The sequence below is a fragment of the Sminthopsis crassicaudata genome, chromosome 3, assembly GCF_048593235.1.
Source record: "Sminthopsis crassicaudata isolate SCR6 chromosome 3, ASM4859323v1, whole genome shotgun sequence".
NCBI lineage: Eukaryota > Metazoa > Chordata > Mammalia > Dasyuromorphia > Dasyuridae > Sminthopsis > Sminthopsis crassicaudata.
The window spans coordinates 443,818,710-443,843,153 of record NC_133619.1 but is presented as its reverse complement, the minus strand read 5'-3'; the positions used below and the strand labels follow the sequence as shown (position 1 = coordinate 443,843,153).

Here is a 24,444-nt window from a genome sequence, read left to right as displayed (position 1 = left end):
ACCAAATCACTGGCTACCACCTGCCTCCGGTGGTTTCCATTGTAATCACAAAAGTCAATGTAATCAAGATAGGCATCCATGAAGTAGAGCAATTTATTGGGGTAGTCAATAGCCAAGCCATTGGGCCAATAGATCTTATCCTTGATGATAACTGTGCGATTGGTCCCATCCATACTGGCTCTTTCAATTCGAGGATTTTTGCCCCAGTCTGACCAGAACATCAGATGTGCACTGTGAAAAGAAACCAGTTACTGATGGTAGTAAAATGATCAAATATTCAAAATGACCACCATTTTGATATTTCAAAATAGGCATTTTTCAATTACAGATACGTGAAATGTTTATTTTATTTGTTTGTTTGATAATGCAAAACTCTAATTAAAAAGTAATCTTCATCCATCTGAGTATTTTTACATTGTTACTTTGCCAATGGAGTACATGATGGCATTTAAGATTTCCAATATTAATTTCATATTTATAGAACCACCTGAAGCATCTCATTTTCAATGGCTGAAGGTGACCTTAGAGTTTTCTAGCCCAACCACTATGTTTTACTGGTGAAGAAGCTAGGGCATGGTGAGGTTAAATGATGTCCCAGAGTTCACCTGGGTTAGCAGTAGCAGAGCCAAGCTAGGACCCAAATCTGTCTCATCCATTGCTCCATCCACTATATCACCACTGGATAGCATTACAGTTAATCCAAAAATTAGGAGATTTGTGAAATTCATCTGTTTTATTTCATGATTTATAAATAAGATAGGAAAGGTAATTTATAAACATTCATTTTTATTACTAAAGTTCTTAGGTACAATACATTCAAAAGTCAATAAAATCGGTCTATAAATAAATATAGTCCCATTCTCCAATCAATATAGAGGACAGGATAATTTAAATTCACATAAAGAAACTCTCCTGGTATTTTTGCAGAAATAAGATGATTTGTCTTTTTTTCCTTAAAGAGATACAAAATAAAGATTTTTCCCCTCTTTTTTTATGACTTACAATGGATTGTTATAGAACTGGAGGAGCTGGTTCTAGTGTTATTTTAGGTATTATGAAATAGCCATATATACTAAAACTGAAGCCCATTGATTTTTTAATAGAAAATTACAATATTATGTATTAATTAGAAAATTAATTTAAACCATATAACTAATTATTTTAAATACTACACTGTTAAAATTTAATAATCATGTTATCTTCAGATTAAAAAAAAAAACAGCTCATGAAAATCAGATTAGTTTAAAAGCAGCAACAAAACAACTTTATGCCCATAACTCCCGCAGCTCCAAAGTCTTCTATGAAATCATCTGAATTTATAAATTGAATCCCAAAACAACAAACAAATCATAAAAAACAAAACAAAACAAACTAGGTATTAACTCAGATATAAGCTAAAGCCCGTTACTGTGTCTTCTCCACCAGCCCCAGACCAAGTATAATCATTTTGAGATAACATCATTTTGAAACAAAACCAAAAAAAAAATCTTACTCAATTCTGGGATCTAATACTAGTCCCCTTGGGTTTGTTACATTTTCACTAATCAGCACAGTCCTGTGGTTCCCATCCATTTTAGAGACTTCAATTGTTTCCAGAACATAGTCTGTCCAGTAAAGATTGCGACCTACCCAGTCTACCGCAATACTTTCAGTCACGGTGACACCACTGTCAAATATCTATAGGGAAACAGAAAGACAGAAACAAACCAAGATGGGGGGAGGGTGGAGAAGGGAAAGACATAAAGAGAGACAGACATACAGAGAAAGAGAGAGAGAGAGAAACAGAGGCAGAGAGACAGAAAGACAGAAATAGAGACATAAGCAGAGAGAGACACAGAGAGAAACAGAGGGAGAGAGACAGAGAGACAGAGACAGAGATAGAGAGAGAAACAGAGAGAGACAAAGAGATAGCAACAAAGAGAGAGACAGAAAGACAGAAAGAGAAAGACAGAGAAAGAGGCAGAGGCAGAGACACAAAGAGAAACAAAGAGAGAGAGAATATAGATAAATATTAAATATCTATAAAACATTCAGTATTGAACTTTACTATATATAACATCAGGTTGAATTAAAGTAGTTTTCTTTCTGCAACTAAGCATAGACTGCAACTTTTTCTTTTAATTGGCAATCCTTTTTTATTGCATTATACAATTAGCATCATGGAAGTAGGGAAAATAGATAGCATTATACAACAGAACAAGAGGCAGCTTCAGAGCCAAGAAGACCTGGGCTAAGAGTTTATTTCTGACACAAATTAGCTAAAGGACTTTGAGCAAGTTTCTTGACCTGTCCCTAAGGATATTTGTTGATTTGGATTGATAGGGGGAGTGGCCTCATCAGGAATTCCTAATACTAATGAAATCACAACTCCAACCCTAAAATGAAAAAAAAAAAAAAAAGAAAGAAAGAAAATTAGTGAGATTGATTAACTACCAGTAATAACAATAGAAGGGAGCAAAAGGATAGCTGAGATTCTGGAGCAAATTTTGCCACAGATAATTTTGATATAGAGATACATTTTTTTTCATTCTTTTACTATTCTTTATTTTTGCCTATGTGGGTAGAAAGAAAAAGACTATGGAATAGACACTGGAGTCTTCCTAAGCTCTCACATTATGTGAACTAAAAACAGAATATGTATCAACCTTCTAATTTGCTCTAACTCTAAAACTATCTTAATCATGTTGACATGGATTTCCAGTCCCCATGTATATGCTCGAAAGCACCCTAATTCTTACTGATGAACAAAGCAGAATAATATTAAAATAAAGTTGGAAATTGTACTTACTACTTTTCGGTCTGTTCCATTTTGAAAAGCACTCCAGATTTTATCCTGTCTAATATCAGACCAAAAGATACGACCACTGAGTGAATCAAAATCAATTGCCACAATGTGTTCACCATCACGGATAAGTGAATAAATATTATGTCCCTGAGAGGTGATATTGTCAGCAACTATCTGATTCCGACTAGTCACTAGTAACAAAAGATTTCCTGAAGCTGTGAAAGAATAAAATGCAAACATTACAATGATTTTCCTAGGGAAAAAACAATTTTAAACTATTCAAACACTTGATACAATATGCTTTCAAAGTATATAGAATATGCTTTCAATATATGTTAAATTGCAAAATAGCTTTTGTGAAATCCTTTTATCATATTATTTTCAGAATAGGTTATTGTTGGTCTAAAGCATCTTTTCCATTAAAAAAATGCATTTCAGTATCTGATACACTAATTTCATCAACTGAAAGTGGCTTTTCTTTGTTCTGAATTCCTATTAACATCCAATATGGAATCTATATTCTACTTTATGTCACACTTACTACAATTTAAGTTTCATAAGGGCAAGTATCATACCTTAACATAATATATATTTAATAAATATCTGTGAAATTAATAGCTATGTATAAATACATGAATTTTATACATTAATACAGAACCCTTTTCAAAATTCTTTCCATACTAAAGTTGCCTACTACCAATATAGGTTTTATTCTTTCTTTCAAAATTCATTTTCAAATGCATGTTCCAAATTATTAACTGAATGAGGATGAATAGTATCACATACTTCATTTTTAATGTATAATAAACATTTAATTATTTATCATTTATTGATAGTATTTATTATAATTTTGTTATTAATATACTTGATTATTATTATTAAATTTAAATTATCATAGGAGCAAATTCTTAATTAAAACAGAAATATAATACCAGTGTATATATCAGTAAAATATAAACTCCATGAGAACAAGATTTCTCAGGATTAGAAAAATGTCCTGGAACTCCCAAATTGGGAAATTGATTACACATAAAGCTAGTTCTAACCTATATGACATTTGCCATTAAACTCAATTGATAGTTATACAAAACTTTTCATTTTCAAAACAAATAATCCTCACCAGCAACTTTGCAAGTCTTCCCATTGCTTTCTAATATATACTCTTCATCACACCAACATCGGGAAGACCCTCTTTCATTATAACAATGCTGGCTGCAAAAACCTGGAGTTTCACATTCATTGATGTCTTCACAGGTTTTAGAGTCATTGGTGAGCTGATATCCAAATGGGCACAAACACTGAGCCCCAAAAGGCCCTTGAATGCACTCATGAGTGCAACCAGCATTATTGTCTGAGCAGCTCTCCTGATCTAAAGGAAGAAAATGAAAAAAGAAGTGTCAGAAATCTTATTTTTCAATCACAGTGGCACAATGCTCCTTATGTGCAAAACAACACAACTTCCAAACAGATACTGAGAGACAAAGTTGGAAAAGTAATAGTATCTGCACTCATTCATCTTATTTATGATACTAATCATTTAGTTTTAAAACCCCCTTTGCCAATTTCTACTTAACAAAGTGGTAGAAACATTGAGGGTGAGGGTGATTTATATAGAAGAAATACAATTGCCACTCATCTTAATAATTCAAGCATGCAAAGAAATCTAAGGTGTTTACCTACCTGATGCCCCAATCACCCTAATTTAGAAACAAAGGGGTTTGCAAGCAGGAGAGGTTGACAAGCACCTTGGGTTACATAAAGGGATAGTGGGAAAGTTCTAGGGGAGGAACAGAAGGGTACAGATGGATTATTTATTATACCATCATTTTCCTCCCTCAGGTCAAAATAGCTGTGGGAAAAGCTATCCAGTAGCTGGATAGTAAATGTCTTCAATTAGCATGCTTTCTATGAATTTAATTTTAAAAGCTTACTCTAGGCACTTAGACTGTGGAAGAAGGGTAAGAGGAGGAATAAATGAATATAAGGGATTTACATCATTTTCTGCACAAACACAACACAATATAAAATCATAAAAATCTAAAATATGTTACAATCATACCTGGCTGGGGTTCATCTGAGAGTGGGCATTGATTAAAGAGGAAAGAAAGAAAGGACAGTAGTTAGGATTACATGCCAATCACAGCACTTGCAATCACATTAAACACAAACCCCGAGCTTCATTGTTTTTATGGCGCATTCTGATTGAAATTAGAAAATATTAAAGTTAGAGAACCTAAGAGCACATTATAGATAGAACCAATTTAACAGTTAATAGCCCCATTAATCTTCTTTTTCTAGATACCAACATGAAAAGAAACAAAAACGCATAGCCAAAGTGTGAAGAATTTAATGAGAAATATTATTCAGTGATGATTTACTTAAATTAAATTATATATTACCCCCCTCAAACATTTCTAAACTCACAAAGGCATTATAAATTACTTTCTGTAAAGTGCTGCTATACTTCAGACATCCCAGTGACAGTGACAGTGACAGCATTGGATTTTGTTATCTTGCAGCTCAAAAGGGCTTTATGGCCTGTAATCTGTGGTCAGAAAACTTACTGCAAACTGGGGACTCATCTGCCCCATTGGGGCAATCTGGGATGTCATCACATACTGAGCTCAGATTCACACAGATGCTATGGCCTGGACACTGCCACTGCCAGCTAGGGCATCGAAAGGGCTGAGTGGGACAGTCCCTCTCATCACTCATGTCCCTGCAGTCATTGTCCCCATCACAGATCCAAGCCCTGTAGATGCAGTTTCCATTGTCACAGCGGAAAAGAGATGGAGCACAGGTCATGGGAAGACAGCCATTGTGTTCATCAGAACCATCCATGCAATCCAGATGCCCATCACACTCCCAGTTGTTTGGAATACAGGTGCCATCTGATTGGCATTGAAACTCATTCTGGTGGCACATTCCTGGAGGTCTGGTAGCTAAAAGAGAAGCATTTGAAAAGCGACTCGTGAATGTGGCTCACAATTCTATTGATGATCTTGATTATGAAGTAGCTTTACATGCCCCAGCTTTTTGTTTGATTTTGTTTTATATTGACAATCACAGTTTTATGATCTAAGGATAAAGTTTGTGACAAACTCATTCAAGATTGAAATAACCCTAATACTTCTTCAAATGGTTTGTGTATTTATGTTTTTAAGTATGCAAAATACCAGCTCATATCATCTAACATTTGTCTATGAATAAGTCAAAAACTCAATAAATTATACTGAAGTAGAAAAGCGATTGAGTTGAGAATCTGTTCCTTTTTCTCTTATATTGGAAATACTTTGAAAAAATAGATTTGATCAGGAAATTAGATTTAAAATTGAATTTTGTGCTAAAAATCTCTTAGATTTCCATCCTCTTTTGTTACTGAGATATAATTGATATGTAAAAGTGATTTGTAGATTAAAATACTAACATAATAATGTACGTAGTTATAATGATTTTAATAGCTATTCTATAATAGGTTACTTAATTTCATATTTTCTTTTTATACTAGGGAGATGAAATCATTTCCCCTAAGGAAACATTTTAAGTAAAATTCAAATACATTGAATGTAGAAGCAACTTGACATTTATAGGAAATATTTATTATGCTATCAGTTTTCACACTCTATCCAGCAATCCATAAAAGCTTTTTTGCAGATGAGAATCCAGAAATTGCCGCAATATTCTAAAGAAATAGCAATTCAGCTGCCATTTACAGCATGGTGTTAACTCCAAAAGAGCAGGGAAAAATTACATATTCTCATCCCCCAAAAAAATGGCAATATTGAGTTTGGGGATTTCTAAAAAAAAGATTGTAAAATTTTCCAAATACTTAGGTATTTTCTGTAACTTTTAGTTTGTCCATTGATTTAAGTGCTGATTAGCAGACATCTAGGAAACCATTCTTCCTATGGTAAGAAATTTCCATACTCTATGTGAGTAAATATTCTATTGGCAATTTCCTAAAAGCTTAGAGGTCATGCCCAATATATACACACAGTGAAAAATTTTAAAAATCATTTCCACTGTCAGCTTGCAATCCACAGAAATTACAAATCCTGGCATGTCACACTCATGTGACCCCAATATTGCTTAATGAAAAGTGGACAGTATACCTATGTTATACTTCAGCCTTTCTAATGAGATTTCCTATGAAGTAGTCACATATATTTTAAAAAAACAAAAACCTACTCAATAATTTATGTCCCTCTAATGTGTAATTTGTGATCATGTGGATATAAATTTGTGTTATAGTGGGGGAAGTCGATTAGTTATATGAGAAATATTTAACCTACTAAAAGATGAGATAAATCATTTTAGAAGAATACCCTGTATAAACACTGGGTATCATATTATAAATTAAATGATTGCTGCATTGTATTTTGATCTAATAATTAAATATTAAAACTGTAAATACTATATGCGAATGCCATCCTTGGAATTAGTAGCATGAATTCATTTCATATATTTTGTAATCTACCTTAGGATTTTCCCCCAGTCATTGCGAATTAATTATTAAAACTCCCATAATATCCATGCTAGCATCACAAACTATTTCCTTCATCTGGATTGTTGGGTATGTGGCACTTACGACAGCCAGCCTCATCAGAGTTGTCATTGCAGTCAAAAACGCCATCACAGTGGTAAATATTACTGATACACTGGTCTCCACTGGCACACTTGAACTCAGAAGCAGTGCAGTTATATACTATGGATGAAGGAGCATGGTATTAGAGTTCAACTTAGGTAGAAATCACTAAAAATTTGCTAAGCAATTATTAAGAGAAGCCTACTACTTACTACAACCGACTTCATCAGCTCCATCTGCACAGTCTCTATCTCCATCACACACATAGAATGGATCAATGCAGCGATGGTCAGGACACTGAAACTGACCAGGATCACATGTTCCTGTAAAATCTAACATGATCCAAAAACAAATCCAAATTACACTTCATTTTCTTTGAACTAGCACAAGAACAGTACTCAGAACTCCTTTCTCCTTTCCTCTCTCCCTCCTTCCTTCCCTCCTCCTTTCTTTTTTCTCTTCTCTCTCTCTCTCTTTCTCTCTCTCTCTCTCTCTCTCTCTCTCTCTCTCTCTCTCTCTCTCTCTCTCATCTACATATAGAAAGCAGTGTGAGGAACTCAAAAAGAAGTTGACCTTTTGAGTTCCAATGTTGTTATATAATCATTTTCAGACTGTAACTGTTTCTGGCCCCTTTGAGCTTTTCTTGAGGTTTTTCATTTCTTTCTCTAATTCATTTTACAGATCAGGAAACTGAGGCAAACAGGGTTAAGTGAAATGTCCAAGGTCATACAGCTAGTATCTGAGGCTGGAATTGAACTCAGGTCCCCCTGACTCCAGGCCCAACATTCTATCTACCACACCATCCAGCTGACCAAGTTCCAATACACTCTTAACCTAATGAAAGGGAGGCCAACAGACAAAGGCAAGGATGATTAGGAGGCAGCAAGAATAACCCTAGTAAAATGAAAAGCAGGCCAATGAGACTAAAAGAAATTTAACTGTGCTCCTTTATTCTGTTTTTTTTTTTGTTTTCCCTAAACCAAATGAACCATTCAGATAAAGAGCAAAAAGTCTGGATTTTTCTCTACATGATATGAAATATTCATATATTTTAAACTCCTGGATACTTGTTTGATTTTTTTTAATTTTCATCTAAATATGTGGCATTAAAGAAATAGCTCTCACTTTGTTTTGATGGAAATTTGCATTTATTAGCAAATTCCAAGTCAACTTACTAAATATAGATCAATGTAATCTTAAACAATTGAAAAGAAGACCAACATATAGAGACAGAGAAGGTAAGGAGGCAGCATAGGTAGTAACCCTAGCAATTATGTGTAGCTAAGATGCAAATGCTGTGAGTGTTAAGGCAATTTTGTGAGTCTGTTGATTACTGGGAACTATCTTCAAAGTTGGTGATCCAGGAGAAAAAAGTTGAACACTTACTACAGTTTTTTTCATCAGATCCATCCCCACAGTCGTTGTCTGTGTCACAAAGCCAGATCCTCGGGATACACTGGCTATTGTCACAAGTGTACAAGCTTTCTGGGCAGGAAGTGGGTCCTAGAGTGGGGCAATGTTCTTCATCACTGCCATCCAGACAGTCATTGTGCCTATCACAGCGCCAACGTCCTGGAATGCACTGCCCATGAGTACAGGTAAATGCTGAAGCTGCACAGGTATTGTCTAAATCAGAAAAGGAAGCAACCTCTTAGACATTGGCTTTCACAACCCTGCAGTTATTTCCTTTCCTTACAAAAGAATAGCTCAGCACAACTTCCTTCAACTATAATGGAAACTCTACCTAAATTAGGAAAATGGAGGGTGATTTGGGCAACATACTTTTAAGCTAATGCTATTAATACAGATTGACCATGGGAGTTCACAGTAATCTTTAAAAATACTCATCAAGGATATTGTGCATATCTGTGAAAGTAAAGAGACTTTGTATTTTCTTTGGAAGGAAAATTGATAGAGAACTAACATTCAAAGTAGGAGGAAGAAGAGGAGGCAAAAGAGAATGTGTCTAATTCATTATTTATTCTTGTTCTTCAATATATTTTTCAAAGCCTCAGGCAGCTCTTACAAACTATAGGCCATACACAAGTTGCTGCTCTGGATTAGTGTAAAGTATCTTCAAACTATAAGTTCAAAACAAGGAACTCAAAGATCCAAAACCAATCCTCCCCTTCCGCTGCCCCAAAAAAGAACTTTCCTATTTTCTCCACAAAGGGGCTATTTTGCCAATAATCTTGCCCAGTTGTCCAAATCCTAAAATTTCTTCCACTTTTCTTACCACTTGAATTTTTAATGGAATTCTTTATAGTCATCAATAGTGCTTTTTGCTCAGGGCACTGGGCTATGTCCAGGACTTTCCAGATTGGAATGAGAATGAAAAGAAGAAAGTGAGAAGGCAGATAGCTGCTATTCTACACCTAAAACATTGCTCTTGAAGAGGAAAAGAAGCATACTAAATAAAGTTTTCAAAGGCTTCAAGTTCAAGGACCTATTCAGGAACATTCATCTCTGAGGTCTTAAAAGGCATTGACCAATTTATTTTGGTTCAACATTGTGAGGGATGCTGTTGCCAAGATGTAATTAGCCTGTGCTGGTCCAGATATCCAATGGGAGAGGGAGCTTTTGAATTGTTGGAGGTCTCTTTCTCAGCTTTTTCTATACCTTTGAACTTTGGGGTATTATACTAGTTAAGAATTAATGCCCTCCCAAAGAGGCTAGGTTTCAAGGAGTCTAAAGTGATACACACTATTCAGAACCATTCTCAGGGTATTTTTGACCTAATTTCCTAACTCAAAAGCCACAATAGTACATTTTACTTTCAATTACTCAACTGAAACTGTGATCTAAGCAAAGTGAATATTTATCATCTCCAATGATACACTTTGCAACTTATTTAACTCTACCTACCCCATCTGATTCCTGTTTATATCCTCTTATAAAATCTCCATGTGGCGTACAATGTATTAGGGATTTTTTTAGCTCTACTGATATACAAGGTTACCCAGAGTTTTGTAAGCTTTCCGCTAGTTATCCATTATTCTTAATCTACAGCCAGCCTAGATTCTCTTTGTAATATACATTTTTGATGAAATCCTTAATACTACTGCTTTATAATTTCTTGATTTGTTGTTTTGTTGGTTTTTTGTTTGTTTTGGTTTTTGTACTGCAATCTATTCACACCTGGCACATATCTCTCCATGGTCTTTTAGAAAAGGATTTTAATTCCTTAGATAGACATCTTAGCTCTTTCAATGTTCTAACTATACTACCAGCCTCTAGAAATCCACCTCTTTCCATTTGTCCATTCCAAGTAAATCACTTCTCTATACAGATACTTACTTAGTGTGCCACAGTGTTGCTCATCACTGTTATCATGGCAGTCATCCACACCATCACAGCGATAATATCTTGGGACACATCTGCCATTGTTACAGGAAAAGGAATAAGATCCACACTGCAGAGTAGGTGGTTCATTGGATGGATCCTCAACACATGTCAGCTGATTGGAACTGAGCTTCATGCCATATGGGCAGCCACAAACTCGTTGAAAATTAGGAACTGGGAAACAAAAATGGCTGCAATCTCCATTGGGATTTGTTGCTCGGTTGCAGTAGTTAGAACCTGGTAAAAAATAATGTTCTGAGGTATTATTCTCTGTAGAGTTCAACTAAAGATCAAACAAATTAGGAATTATATTATTTATGTTATTTAATACATTAAAACCCAGAAAACATATTCTTTGGGAGTAAATGATTACAAGTTTTTCCAAAATTCTTTCCCCACACCAAAGGAAAGATCTCCTGCTTAAATTCTACTAGTATACCACACACACACACAACACACACATGCCTGAGCAAGGCACTTTCTCCCTGTGCGTTTGTTTTCCTTATCTATAAAATGAAGGCTTGCAATGAATAACTTATGAGTTCCTTTCTGCCTTTAGTTCTCTGATTACATAATCCTAAATTGTGTGGAATTATTATTGTTCAGTTGTTTCAGTCATGTTCAAATCCCCCTTTGGAGTTTTTTTTGGGGGGCAAAGATACTGGAGTGGTTTGCCATTTCTTTCTCCAGCAACATTTTACATGTTGAAGCAAACAGCATTAAATAACTTGCCTAGGATCCCATAGTATGTATGGCTTGAAGCCAGATTTGAACTCACTAAGATCTTCCTACATCCAGGAACTGCACTCTACTCACCACCTAGTTATCCATTATATTAGGATTGTGGAATTATATTTAAATATAAATGTACTGACATCATCAAATTTTTAAAAATAAATGATATCCAACTCTGATAGATGTGGCTGTTTTCAACAATGAGGTGATTCAGACCAATTCCTATAGACTTGTGATAGAGACAGCCATCTGCATACACACACAAAGTGGAAAGTGGGGACAGCAAGTGGATCACAACACAGTATTTTCACCTTTTTGTTGTTGTTTGCTTGCTTTTTTCTTAATTTTTTCCTTTTTGATGTTTTCTTGTGCAGCATTTTAATTATGAAAATATGTATAGAAGAATTGCACATATTTAACATGTATTGGATTACTATATTAAATATATATTATAAATATAAATAATATATTAAATTTATATTATATATTAAATCTAAATTAAATTATAATATATTATATATTAAATTAATTAATTAAATATAAATATATTAAACACTAAGTAGTGTTTAGGGGAAAGGGGAAAGGGAAAAGAGGAAGAAAAATATGAAACACAAGGTTTTTCAAGGATAATTGAAAACTATCTTTGCATTATTTTGAAAATAAAAAGCTATCAATAAAAATGAAAAAAAATATAAAAAAGTTTTTAATGATATCTATATTAGAAAAATTTAAGATCTCTTTTGTAAAGGCCATGAATTCACTTACCAGTTTGGGCATTAGCATTATAGGATTTCACATGCATTATATTATTAATGCCTCTTCGGATAATGGTCATCTCTCCACCATCAGTTTTCCTCACCCGAACAATTCCACCCAATCTCCAGTCAGTAAAATATGCATAATCTGAAAATGAAGACAGGGAGTTAGTACTTGTAATCAAAGGTCCCATTTACTCACTCATTTATGTGCTAAATCTGAAAAGATCTAACAGAACTATGATTTCTTTTAACCAACAAAATTCACCAAAATACTTTAGTCTTTTTTTCTTTTAGGAAAAATCAGAAATAACTGGATAAAAACCTGAACACAGACAGATTTAGAGTTGAACGCGATCTTGAAGATCAATTCTTCTAAGCTCACTTGTAAAATGAGGGGTTCCAAAAGGTTATCAAACTGTGCATACCCTTTGATCCAGCAGTGTTTCTATTAGGTCTGTATTCCAAAGAGATCATAAAAAAGGGAAAAGGACCCACATGTACAAAAATGTTTGTAGATAGTGGTAAGGTACTGGAAGCTGGCTGGATGCCCATCAGTTGAGGAATGGCTGAATAAGTTATGGGGTGTGTGTGTGTGTGTGTGTGTGTGTGTGTGTGTGTGTGTGTGTATACATACATATACATACATATACATATATACATATATACGTATATATATATGCTACAGAATATTATTGTTTTATAAGAAATGATCATTAAGATGTTGTTTGCTTGTTTTTTTTCCTAATTTTTTTCCCTTTTTGATCTGACTTTTCTTGTGCTTGCTGTCTAGGAGAGGGAGTTGGGGGAGGGAGAAAAATTTGGAACACAGGTTTTGGCAGGGATGGATGCTGAAAACTATCTTTGCATGTATTTTGGGGAAAAAACTATTATTAATGGAAAATTTGAGGTGTTCACCAATAAGAAATGACTATTCTATGTATTATAAATAAATATATCTCTGCATTTTCAATAGAGAATGCACAGGATGTTTTGTACTTATTTATAACATATATTTACTTTTAACATCATATGATTATTTTGTCCCATTCAATCAGTTGACCAGCCAATCAACAAATATTTATTAAGTACCTAATGTGTGTCAGTCACAATTCCAATGCTAATTGAATCATCTATTAGAAAGAGCAATAGAATAGGAAACAGAAAATATACTTCTGCCATTTCTAAAATTCCATCCTCTGCGTTCTTAAAAAAATCCCAACTTTTTTCTCATACTCAATTTTTTATTTTTAAAAATGGTTAAATATAAAAAAGCAAAGTGATGATAAAATGATTAAAGATTTAATCAATAAAACAAATTAGGGAAATATGCAAATTGATAAAGAGTTTGCTTTATCACCCATGCATTTATGCCTATAAAGTCATATTATAAATATCACTCAATATTACATAATTTAATAGAATTGTAACCCTGAAGTATTCTAATTATCAATTATCAAAAATCCAGTTAAATGTCTTATTCTACATTATGATAAAAAAGAAAAGCAATTCATACATTTTAGAATGCTATAAAAAAGAGAGAAATGAGAAAAGTAATCACTGGTCTAAAAAATCTTTTCTGATAGAAATCATCTAAATAAATTAATTCATTTCGTAGATATTAAACCCAAGACATTAGCAGTATGATCTGACCATTTCCATTCTGATCACCAACTGGCTTCCTTTTAATATCCAACTAAAATCTCACCTCTTTCATAAAACCTTCCAGAACCCCTCTTAATCCCAGTATTTTCCCTGTTTTAATCATTAGCAATACTTGTTACTGGAAAAGGAATAGAATCTATATTGCAGAGTGGGTGGCTCATTGAATTTCCCTTAAAATATATTCCTACCCCTACCTCCAGACTTCTTAGTATCCTTAGCTTCCTTCAAGATTCTACTCAAATTCCATCTGCTGCTGATGGGCATCCAGTTAGTTTCTAGTTTCTAGCCATTACAAAAAGGGCTGCCACAAACATTTTTGCACATACAGGTTCCTTTCCCTTTTTTAAAATCTCTTTGGGATATAAACCCAGTAGAAACATTGCTGGATCAAAAGGTATGCATGAGTTCAATAATTTTTTTGGACATAGTTCCAAATTGCTCCCCAGAATGGTTGGATTCATTTACAATTCCAGCAGCAATGTATTAGTGTCCCAGTTTTCCCACATCCCCTCCAACATTTTCTTTTCCTCTCATTTTAGCAATCTAAGAGGTATGTCCATCTGCTGCCTCAGGCCTTTCCTGATATTCAGCAGCTAACTCCTTACTTCTGTCCCTAAAATGATCTTATATGTACTTTTTATAGTTTTATATTTACTGGTATGTGTATGAACTTTTAAGATCTATATAGTTTTTTAATAGATCTTTTTATAGTTTATGTTTATTGATAGGTGTATATATTTTATTCCTCTTATACTCTATACACACACAAACATAAAAACTTACACATACATAACCACAAATATACACACATTAAATTTTTAAAACTTTTAAAATCTTTGAAGACTAGGACTGTTGTATTTTTATTTTATAAGACACAGTTTCTGTCACATAATATGTGCTCAATAAATACTTGTGGAATGTATGATATAAAGATAATTAATGGGGTCACACCCTTAGGAAGGGGCTAAGGCATAATTCAAAACTATACTAATCTGCCTTGCAATGATTTTTCAAAAACAGATAGTGAAACAAGGAGGTTTTCTACTTAACATCAGTTAACCATCACACCTTCATTTGCTGAATATTTCCATTAATTGAGTTTTTAAATATGTTAGTAACAACATGATTAAGGCACATGAGATATGATCAAAGAAATAGGTCAGTCATTTCTAAATCCCATCTGTACTACTTGGAAACATCAGTCCCTTGCACTCACAATAGAGTTCTCCTTATATTGTAAGCCAATAAATGTTTCTATTCTTAAAAATAACAATCAAGTTATTATTAGTTTCCATCATATATAAAAGCAAAGGCATATCTTAGCAAATGCCATTATAATTTTTTTAATATGACATTTTTCAATAGAAGATTACAAGGAAATCAACAAAGTCCTTTTAAAAATTCCAAGAATATTGTTAGAATTATAGCTCGAGAAGATAATTGGACTGCATGTTCCCTAATTCCTTAATCATTCTACCACCAACAATTTGAGATTTTTCATGGAAATTAATATGTATTGAATATAATATAATCAAGAAATAATAATCATCAGATACCCCAGCTTAAGTGAAAAAATAATAGCAGTAGATGACCTTCATGTGTTATTTTATTGTTTTTCATGGTGTATAGCATATATTATTTCAGTTTATTCTCCTCACAACCCTGTGAGGTAGGTAATTAATGCAAATATTATTTTTCCATTTTCAAAGAAAAAAACTGAATTTTATGGAGGTTAAATCATTTGCTGGTAAACAGAAGGGCAGAGCCTTGAACTAATGTTTCCTGAATCTAGCTCTTTCCCTCTGAGTATCTTGAACTTTTCAATCATCAAATCATATTTGTACTTATTTATTCTTTGTACAACTAAATAGTTCTAGGTAGGATATGTCTGTATGTGGTACATGTCTTCTTTCCCATTAAATTGTGAAATCTTTGATAGCAGGTACCACCTTTTTTTTTTTTTGTCTTTCTCTATATCCCTTGTAATTAGCCCACAATAAGTATTTAATAAATGCTTATTGACTTGAATCTCTCCATTATATCATACTTCCTAAGAAATATAAGTAGCTCCCATGTGGTGCTTCCAATTCAAAGATATGCATAAATGTGTATATTCATAAATGAGTACTTATGATAGAGCTAAAGATTAATAATCGCATGGGACTTTACTGGAGGGGAAAAACATTATATTGTTAACAGCTCTTCCTATGAGGGGTGTGTGGAGAAATGTCTTTTGGTTTTATGAGAAATATACTAATAAACTAAACTAAATAAACTAATAAACTAAAGATTATAGTTTTGCATCCTAACTAGACCAACTGATTTTGTCCTCTCCCATGTTGTTAATATTGCTTAATTAGTAGACTAATAAGAATCAGATAATTTGCACAGTTTTTTTGCTAAAAATTATTCAATACTCTTAGGTATATGCAATTCTCAATTTGATTTAAAAAATAGTACATAAGATAAAAATAAATAAAAACTACCAACAAGAAAGTTAAAAACAAGAATTAAAAAAAAAACCAATCATCAATGAGATTGATCAGAGCTCTCTGCCAAAGTCTCAGAAAGTGATTTTTTTATTCCAAAAAGCATCTATAAATTGCAGTGTGGGCTTAGCCTGAATCTGGAATCAGTTTTAGCTAGATAGCAGACAGGTTGGATGATGCCATATCACCAACAGCCTAATTTGGATATGATATACATAAGGGAAAGGGGGTATGAAATGAACTCTAAGAAAATCCTCAGTGCAGTTTATTGAGAGCCCACTCAATTTTAGGGAATATTGTAGGTGGAAAAACCCAGAGGATTCCAAGCACTATCTGGAATAAGCTGTTGACCACTCAGTTTCCATGCAAGTAGCAGAGAATCTTCGTTGAAAATATCTTTTTTTCTATTATCCTAAATAAGGTGCCTTTGTTAATTGTTGAATGACCTACAAGAGCCTCAGCACTGAGCCTGAACTAACAGGATACAGGTCTGAATCAGGCTCCTCTTTAACAGTCCACTTGATTCCTTCCTTCATCTTTGAATTGAGAGTCACATGTAAATTCAATAATCACATATACTGGAAAATGGTTTTCCTAGACAGATTCTGGCCAAGTTCTTGACAACAACAAATGATTAGGAGATGCCAAAGAGCTTTCTCATCTTTCTTCTTCATTTATTTAACAAAAATTTAATCTGTATCACATATAAGAAATTGTGTTGGATGGTAGAACTACAAAGATGGAAAGTGGAACCATGCCTGTCTTTAAGAAGCTTTCAGTCTAACAGGAAATACTATATAATAACTACATTTTTTAAAAAATAGGTCCTAACAAAATTGTAAAAACTGGAGAAATCAAATTATATTTTGTTATTGATTTCATTCTGTATCACTGCTGACCTTTTAAAAAATGCTTTAACTTATGTCTTATTTGCCTGAGAGTTAAGTTTGGAGACTCAATTGTCTCATAAATCACTCATAAGGTAGGCTTAGCAGTTCATTCTTCTGCCTAATCATTGTTCTGTTCTTGCCACAAGGAAATCTGTTATCCTTGAAGGAAGCAGGTGAATATCAGGGTATCTGGTCTGCTATCCAAAGTAGTCTGGTCCATCATCACTAATCTGTCCTTGCAGGTAGTTTCAAATGATAAACATTTCTTAGCAACAAGATGGAAAGAGGTTTCTTGCTGCTCTTTCCTAACTTCCAGCCTATCATATTGCTCCTCACATCTATAATCCCACAATCTTCATATCCAATCATACTTTTTTCTATTTATGATGCTGCCACTTTTTGGGGGTGCTCCTCCTTTTGTCTAAAAAAAGGGAAATAAGCCCATTTCAGGACCTTAACTTTTATGAGGTGACTAAAACCCTGTTTATTGGCAAATTCACACCTTGTCAGTTTACTAAAAGTGCTTGGAACTTTGTGCCTCAATTTATCTTTATTTCAATCATAACAGCTATAATGAACATTTGGAGATAAAGGTCACATTAGATGAATTGTTTTACTCTTTCAAACTCACTTTCAAAGATTGTAAGACCAAATGGATGAGTCATCTGGTGAATCCGCTCAAGGGTCCGTCGATCCAGACCATCAAATGTGCTGTGCTCAATTTTATCAAAAAAGGCATCTACCCAGTACAGCCGCAAAGCACTAAAATAATAACAGTGAAATTATCAGTTTTTTAAACAACTGTAATAAACATAGATAACTAACATTTGTATAGCACTTGAAAGTTTGTAAAGTACTTTAACTCATGTCAATTCATTCGCTACTCACAATAACCTAGTGAGGCAAGTATTGAAATTATACCAATTTTACACATGAGAAAACTGAGGCTAATAGACATTCAGTGACACGTCCAAAGATGGAATATATGTCAGAATTTGAATTTAAGTCTTCCTGATTCCAAATCCTGCATTCTAACCACACTATTTATAAGACCCTAAGATCTACAAATGGGGCAGTTAAGTTGCATAGTGGTTAGTGCACTAGCCCTGAAGTCAGGAAGACCTGAGTTCAAATCTGGTCTGAGATACTTAACACTTCCTAACTGTGTGACCCTGGGCAAGTCACTTAACTTCAACTGTCTCAGCAAAAAAAAAAAAATGTACAAAGAACTTTATGAACCTTCACTTCAGCTCCGTAATAGCTCTGTAAATAGTTGTCTGAAGTATCAGGGACTTGGAGTCAGGAAGATGCTTTCAAATCTGGCGTCAGATATTTACTAATTGTGTGACTTTGGGCAAGACACTTAACTCTGGTTTGCCTCAGTTTCCTTAACTGTAAACCTACCTCGCAGAGTGGTTATGAGGATCAGATAATATATTTGTAAAACACCTAGCATGGTGCTAGCACAGTTTTTATTCATGCCATTTTTCAGTTGTAACAGATGATGTGTGACCTTATTGGGTTGTGTGTGGGGGGGTTTGGACAAAGATATTAGAATAGTTTTCCATTTCCCTCTCCACCTCATTTTACAGATAGGAAAACTGAAGCATACAGGGTTAAGTGACTTGTTCAGAGTCACATAGCTAGTAGCTATCTGAGACCAGGTTTGAATGAAGATGAGTCTTCCTAACTTCAGGTCCAGTGCTCTGTGCACCACGGCATCATTAAGCTGCCTATAACACATAGTAGGTACCATATAAATATAAGTGATTATTAACATTATTATTATCCTTTTTATGATCCCCATTTAACAGATGATAAAACAAAGATTCAGAGATGTTAAGTTATTAGCACATGGTAACAAGTGCCAGAGGTAGAATTCAAATTCAGCACTTCTTGGCTTCAAGTCCAATGACTTATTTACTGCCTTTCAGTTAGATAGGAGAAACATTTATACTTGTACAGTAAGATATAATACTTATCTAAAATAATAATATTTCCATCAAGTAAATTTCCATCCCTTGTATTTTTTAAAGTGGCTTTGAGTTTCCTATTGTTTTAAAATTTAACTTCTGAAAAAGCAGAGGGTCAAGTAATGTCCATGATACACATAAAAAAATGCTGAATGCATTTATTTCCAAAAGTTTCTTCCTTCCTCTGTAATCCTGTACTATTTACCATCTACTGCCTTGTTTTCTTTCTTATCTTCTCATGTGTCTCAGTTCTTAAACTGTATTTCCTTCCTCTGAAGGCAACTTATATATCATGAACTTTTTTTGCATTCCCTTGTAGTTCCTTACATGGTAGTTAAAAATAAAAGAAATTTGACAAATGGATGGGTTTGGGGGGGGGGGAGTTTGACAAAATTGGGGTTAAATGACTTGCCCAGCTAGGAAGTGTTAAGTGTTTGAGGCTGAATTTGAAATCAGGTTCTGCTGACTCGAAGGCCAGTGCTGTATCCATTACACCATCTAGCTGTCCCTAGAGGTTTGATTAAATGTGATCTGATCGGTATATCGGTATGACCCAGTGAGTCCTAGAATAAGAGAAGGTTCGAATTATAAGGAACCTCAGAGGTCATTTATTCCAAATCCTATCTGATCATGAATCTCCTATGCAATATTTCTCCAAAATGATCATCCAATCTTTGCACCTTCTTCCCAGGGTTATCATGATAATCAAATAATAAAATACAATACAATAAAACACTTGGTGTTATGATATTTATAAACTGCATAGCATATAGTTTCTATTCATGTCATTTTTCAGTTGCATTAGACTCTTCATGACCCCATTTGGGGTTTTCCTTGCAAAGATACTGGAGTAATTTGCTTTTCCTTCTCCAGTTGATTTTACAGATGAGGAAAATGAGGCAAATGGGTTTAGTGACTTGTTCCAGGATTACATAAAAAGTATCTAAGGTTAAATTTGAAATCAGGAAGATGAATATTTCTGACTTCAGGCCTAGCACTCTATCCTTTCCATCAGTTAGCTGCCTTCAGAACATAATAGGTATTTAATAAGTGCTAGTTGATTAACTGACCTCTCTTCCACATTTCAGTAACATGTATATGATTTAAATGTAGGTATAGGCAAAACTGTAGTTAATAGGTAATATTTATATTTTGTTTTTAATTAGTTTTGTCCATTCTCATAACTATTCTAACAAATACCACCATTCTACCAGATATCATTTCAAGTTCATGTCTTCCTTTTTAGCATCACTCCCAAAATCCCTTACATCACACTCTATACTTGAAACTCAATAACTTACCCCCAATCTAGTGCCAAACCATTAGGCCATCCAAGAGTGGTATTCACTATTGGCACTGAATGAGATCCATCACTCCAAGCTCTCATAATTTTAGCAGGACGGTACCAGTCTGTCCAGAATATATACCTAAAATATGGGAATATGAATGAAGAACATTAAATCAAGGATATCAAAATTGTGCACCAACCCTAAGTCAAGTAGAAAGTTTCCCTAAATACTGATTTATTTTCTCTACACAAAACTGGACTTTTAAGTTACCTCCATGAATTAATTAGTGATATAGCTGAATACAAAATACAGCTATCAAGATGTGACCAACACCATTTTAAAAAAAGGAGAGGTGATAAAATATGATAACACATTCATGTATTCATATGCATATAATTAAGATATGCACACATAAAATAGAAGTTATTTGTGTGTAAGAAAATAATATTAAATGTAGGATGATATAATATATGTGCATATACACATATGCACATAGATAGTTAATGCACATTAATGCACAAAGTTCCAAAACGATCTTAATTATCTTTTACCTGGACCTATGAGAGAGTTTTGAAATCAGAAAGATAACAGTTTGAGAACTACCATTAACATGCACTGGCTGTGTGACCCTAGGAATTTCTAAACACTCATGTTGTTCAACAGTATCAGACTTGAATAGAACCCAGGCCACTAAACCATATGAAAGGATGCCTGAAGTAATATAGTGACTTTTAAAAACTACATGTTTACATTATCTATGTTCTATTGTATTATTTATTTATTTTGTTAAATATTTCCCAATTACATTTTGGTGTAGTTTGGTAGCATCCAAAATATTGCGGGCCCTTGAACTCTGTTTTTGAAAACTCTGCTGTTAGAGGGAGCTTCTTACTGAAATTCCCTTATAAATGAAGTGACATCAGGTATACCAAAGAAAATACATGAAAATAAATAAGATAACTTTTCAAAACTGGGCATCATAATTTAAGTTTGTTAACAAATTCCTGGGGTGAACAAATATTTAGTATGGAAGTTAATAAAGTTCCTTACAAATAAAGACACTATTTTTAAAGATTTCTCAGACAATTTTATGAAAACAAAGCTTAAAAAGCTAAACAAAATAAGCAAGACTTGATTTACATGATTTTAGTATTCATGGTCAGTCTTTCACCACAATGAAGTGCATAAGGAATACTAGCCTCTCTTTTCATCATACCATTCAAAACAAAACTATATTTCTTGCAGTTAATTGTTCTGAAAATACAACTTAGCTTTTCATCATGTTCGCATTTGGTAATATAAGTCCTGAAAAGGAACATTGTAAAATGCTCTGTCTTAACTTGTCTGACACTATAGAATACATAATAGTAAAATACATGGAACTTTATCTGGGGTCTAAGAGATTTTTAGAAAATATAGATCCTACTGAATTAACAGGCAAGTTTTGCTTAACTTTATATCAATACATTAAAACAGGAACAGAATCTAAGCCTTTAAAGATAATTTCACTGGATATTCCCTCACTATAGAATCTATTTTACCTTGTGCAAAAGCACAGTTCTGCAATTATGACAATCATGAGGGAATAAAAGAAAAATAAATTAGGAAATATGAAACTTGAAGGAATTTTGTAAAAGGTAGATAAAGTGATTAGTTTCATTTAGTCTTGTAGAGATAAAATTAAAAGCTATTTGGATTCAAATCTTAAATTAGCAAACCAACAAACCAAATGCCCAGCAGCATCATTTTTCAATGATTGTAGATCTAGAATACCCAGGACCCAGAATACCAAGTTCTTAAAAAAAAATACAAGTAGGCACATATTTACTTACCCAATAACTGGATGGACTACTATTGATCGTGGATTGTTTAAGTTCTGAACTATTGCTCGTCTTGATTTATCCACTAATCTCATGACACTGATACTCCTGTATCTGGGATCTGTCCAATAAAGATTCTTTGAAATCCAATCAAAAGCTAAATCTTCAACACTCTCCACCCTATTGGCTGTGAGTATTTCTCTTCCTAAAAGTTAAAACACATATATATTTAGACATATACATATGACTTTAATTTAAAATCTTTTACTTGTGGTTAAATAAAGACATTATTGGATAGTTAAAGCATGGTTCAGCAATTCATGTAAAAAGAAATTTTTAATACTATTAATACTATACAGAAATGAAGAGAAGAAATTAGAAAAACAGAAATGAAGAATTTTTAAAAAATTAAAGATAATATAATTAGTTTTACTTAATTTTATAGTGATAAAAATTAAAAGCCATTTGTATTCACAGAATATAGTCTTATATTCACAAGTAATAACATTATGTAAATAAGATACCACACTATTCCTGAGAGTTTTAGATCTTAAAGGGAAAATATAAGGCTGATAAATTTAGAACTCACATTGATTTAGTCTAGCCTTACCCTCCCTCCCTCAACCTTCCACCAGACAAGTCTTTTTCACTGGAAAAGATCTGAATATGTGATATGTATTTTCACCCATTTATGAAAACCATCCTTAGATAGCCTTGGTGATCTGGTACTGCCCAGCATGAGTTGTAGGGGTTGTTCAAAGGTATTAACTCCCAAATTCTTAATGCAAGAGTCATCCATATTGACAGCATTGCCAAGTTTTTCAAAAAACTAGCCAATACCCCACAACACAGACCTCAAAATCAGATGCAGGAAGAGGAAAAAATATTTTTCCTTTCTTTGCAACTTTTTCAATTCTTTTTCACCTGTTTAAAGATCTACATTAGGGAAATCTATCTAATTGTAGATTTAGATATTATTTATTGCTAGCTGCCTCATTGGGGGAATTCTTAGATCAATGATATCATAGATTCATTTAATTAATTGAGAGTACACAGATGCCTATGTACATATATGTATATATGTATGAGACAGTTAAAGGGTACAGTAGACAGAATGACTCATCTTCTTGAGTTCAAATCTGGCCCTAAATGCTTACTATGTAATTCTAGGTGAGTCACTTAACTCAGTCTTCCTCAGTTTCCTCGTCTAGAAGATGAGCTGGAGAAGGAAATGTAAACCATCCAGTATCTTTGCCAAGAAAATCCCAAAATGGGTCATGAAGAGTCAGACATGACCAAAACAACCAAACCAAAAAAAGATTGACAGATTCTTATATCACATAATTTCTAGTATTTAGAATTTCTCGTCCGAAATTCAAAAGAGAACTAGGCAATTAGCACAGTAAAGAGAACGCAAGACTGGGAGTCAAGAAAATCTGAGTTCAAATCCTGTCTAATAGATGTGTGACCCTGGGCACAATAAGTTTTCACTGTGCTTCAGTTTCCTCCTCTTTAAAGTAAAGATAATAATAACACCTACCTCAAAAGATCTTTGTAAAGATTAAATATGTTAAATATATGAAGTGCTTTATAAACCTCTGTTACATAAATGCTAGCTAACTCTGGGGTGTTTTCAAACAAAATACATGACTCTCAGAAAAAAATAATCTCTCCTATACAGGAAAGTAAAAAAAGAAAAAAATGAAAATGAGATAAATGAAGAACCAGTTATAAATCTTCCCTACCCAACTTCTTAACAAGATGCAAATTGGTGCCAGAAAATAGATCATTTTGTAGTATAGAAGTAATACAATTAAGAATACTAAAGTAAATCTATTCTAGTCTCTTTTTATGTACTTAGGTCACATGATTGAGATTGAGGGCATTTTAAATGTAATTTTCATTCCATTACACACTGTGTACATAACTTAATTTTCCTAGGAGTCCATCTCTTATCAGGAATACAAGGCCCCTATTGATCCCACCTATTTAAGTAGAGTCCAACAGTCAGGAAACATGAGTTATTGCCTACTTTTTGTGAGATGTGCACTGGGTGCACAAAGCTCATAGCCTAATAGGCTAAAGTAATGAATGATTAGAACTAATCTGAAAAAAA

The 24,444-nt window shown here is 33.6% G+C and overlaps 1 protein-coding gene across 1 annotated transcript in view; it reads right to left on the bottom strand.

Moving 5' to 3' along the window:
• Nucleotides 1-24,444, bottom strand: part of LRP2 (LDL receptor related protein 2) — a 236,218-nt gene that overhangs the window by 119,733 nt on the left and 92,041 nt on the right. The window contains exons 17-29 of the mRNA XM_074302211.1: nucleotides 22,341-22,533; nucleotides 20,521-20,646; nucleotides 17,878-18,008; nucleotides 12,213-12,350; nucleotides 10,668-10,949; nucleotides 8,757-8,996; nucleotides 7,583-7,702; nucleotides 7,374-7,490; nucleotides 5,350-5,727; nucleotides 3,906-4,154; nucleotides 2,789-3,000; nucleotides 1,493-1,677; nucleotides 3-231 (exon numbers count right to left, since the gene is read on the bottom strand). Coding sequence (XP_074158312.1) covers nucleotides 3-231; nucleotides 1,493-1,677; nucleotides 2,789-3,000; nucleotides 3,906-4,154; nucleotides 5,350-5,727; nucleotides 7,374-7,490; nucleotides 7,583-7,702; nucleotides 8,757-8,996; nucleotides 10,668-10,949; nucleotides 12,213-12,350; nucleotides 17,878-18,008; nucleotides 20,521-20,646; nucleotides 22,341-22,533 — 2,600 coding nt within the window. The remainder of the gene's footprint in view (nucleotides 1-2; nucleotides 232-1,492; nucleotides 1,678-2,788; nucleotides 3,001-3,905; nucleotides 4,155-5,349; nucleotides 5,728-7,373; nucleotides 7,491-7,582; nucleotides 7,703-8,756; nucleotides 8,997-10,667; nucleotides 10,950-12,212; nucleotides 12,351-17,877; nucleotides 18,009-20,520; nucleotides 20,647-22,340; nucleotides 22,534-24,444) is intronic.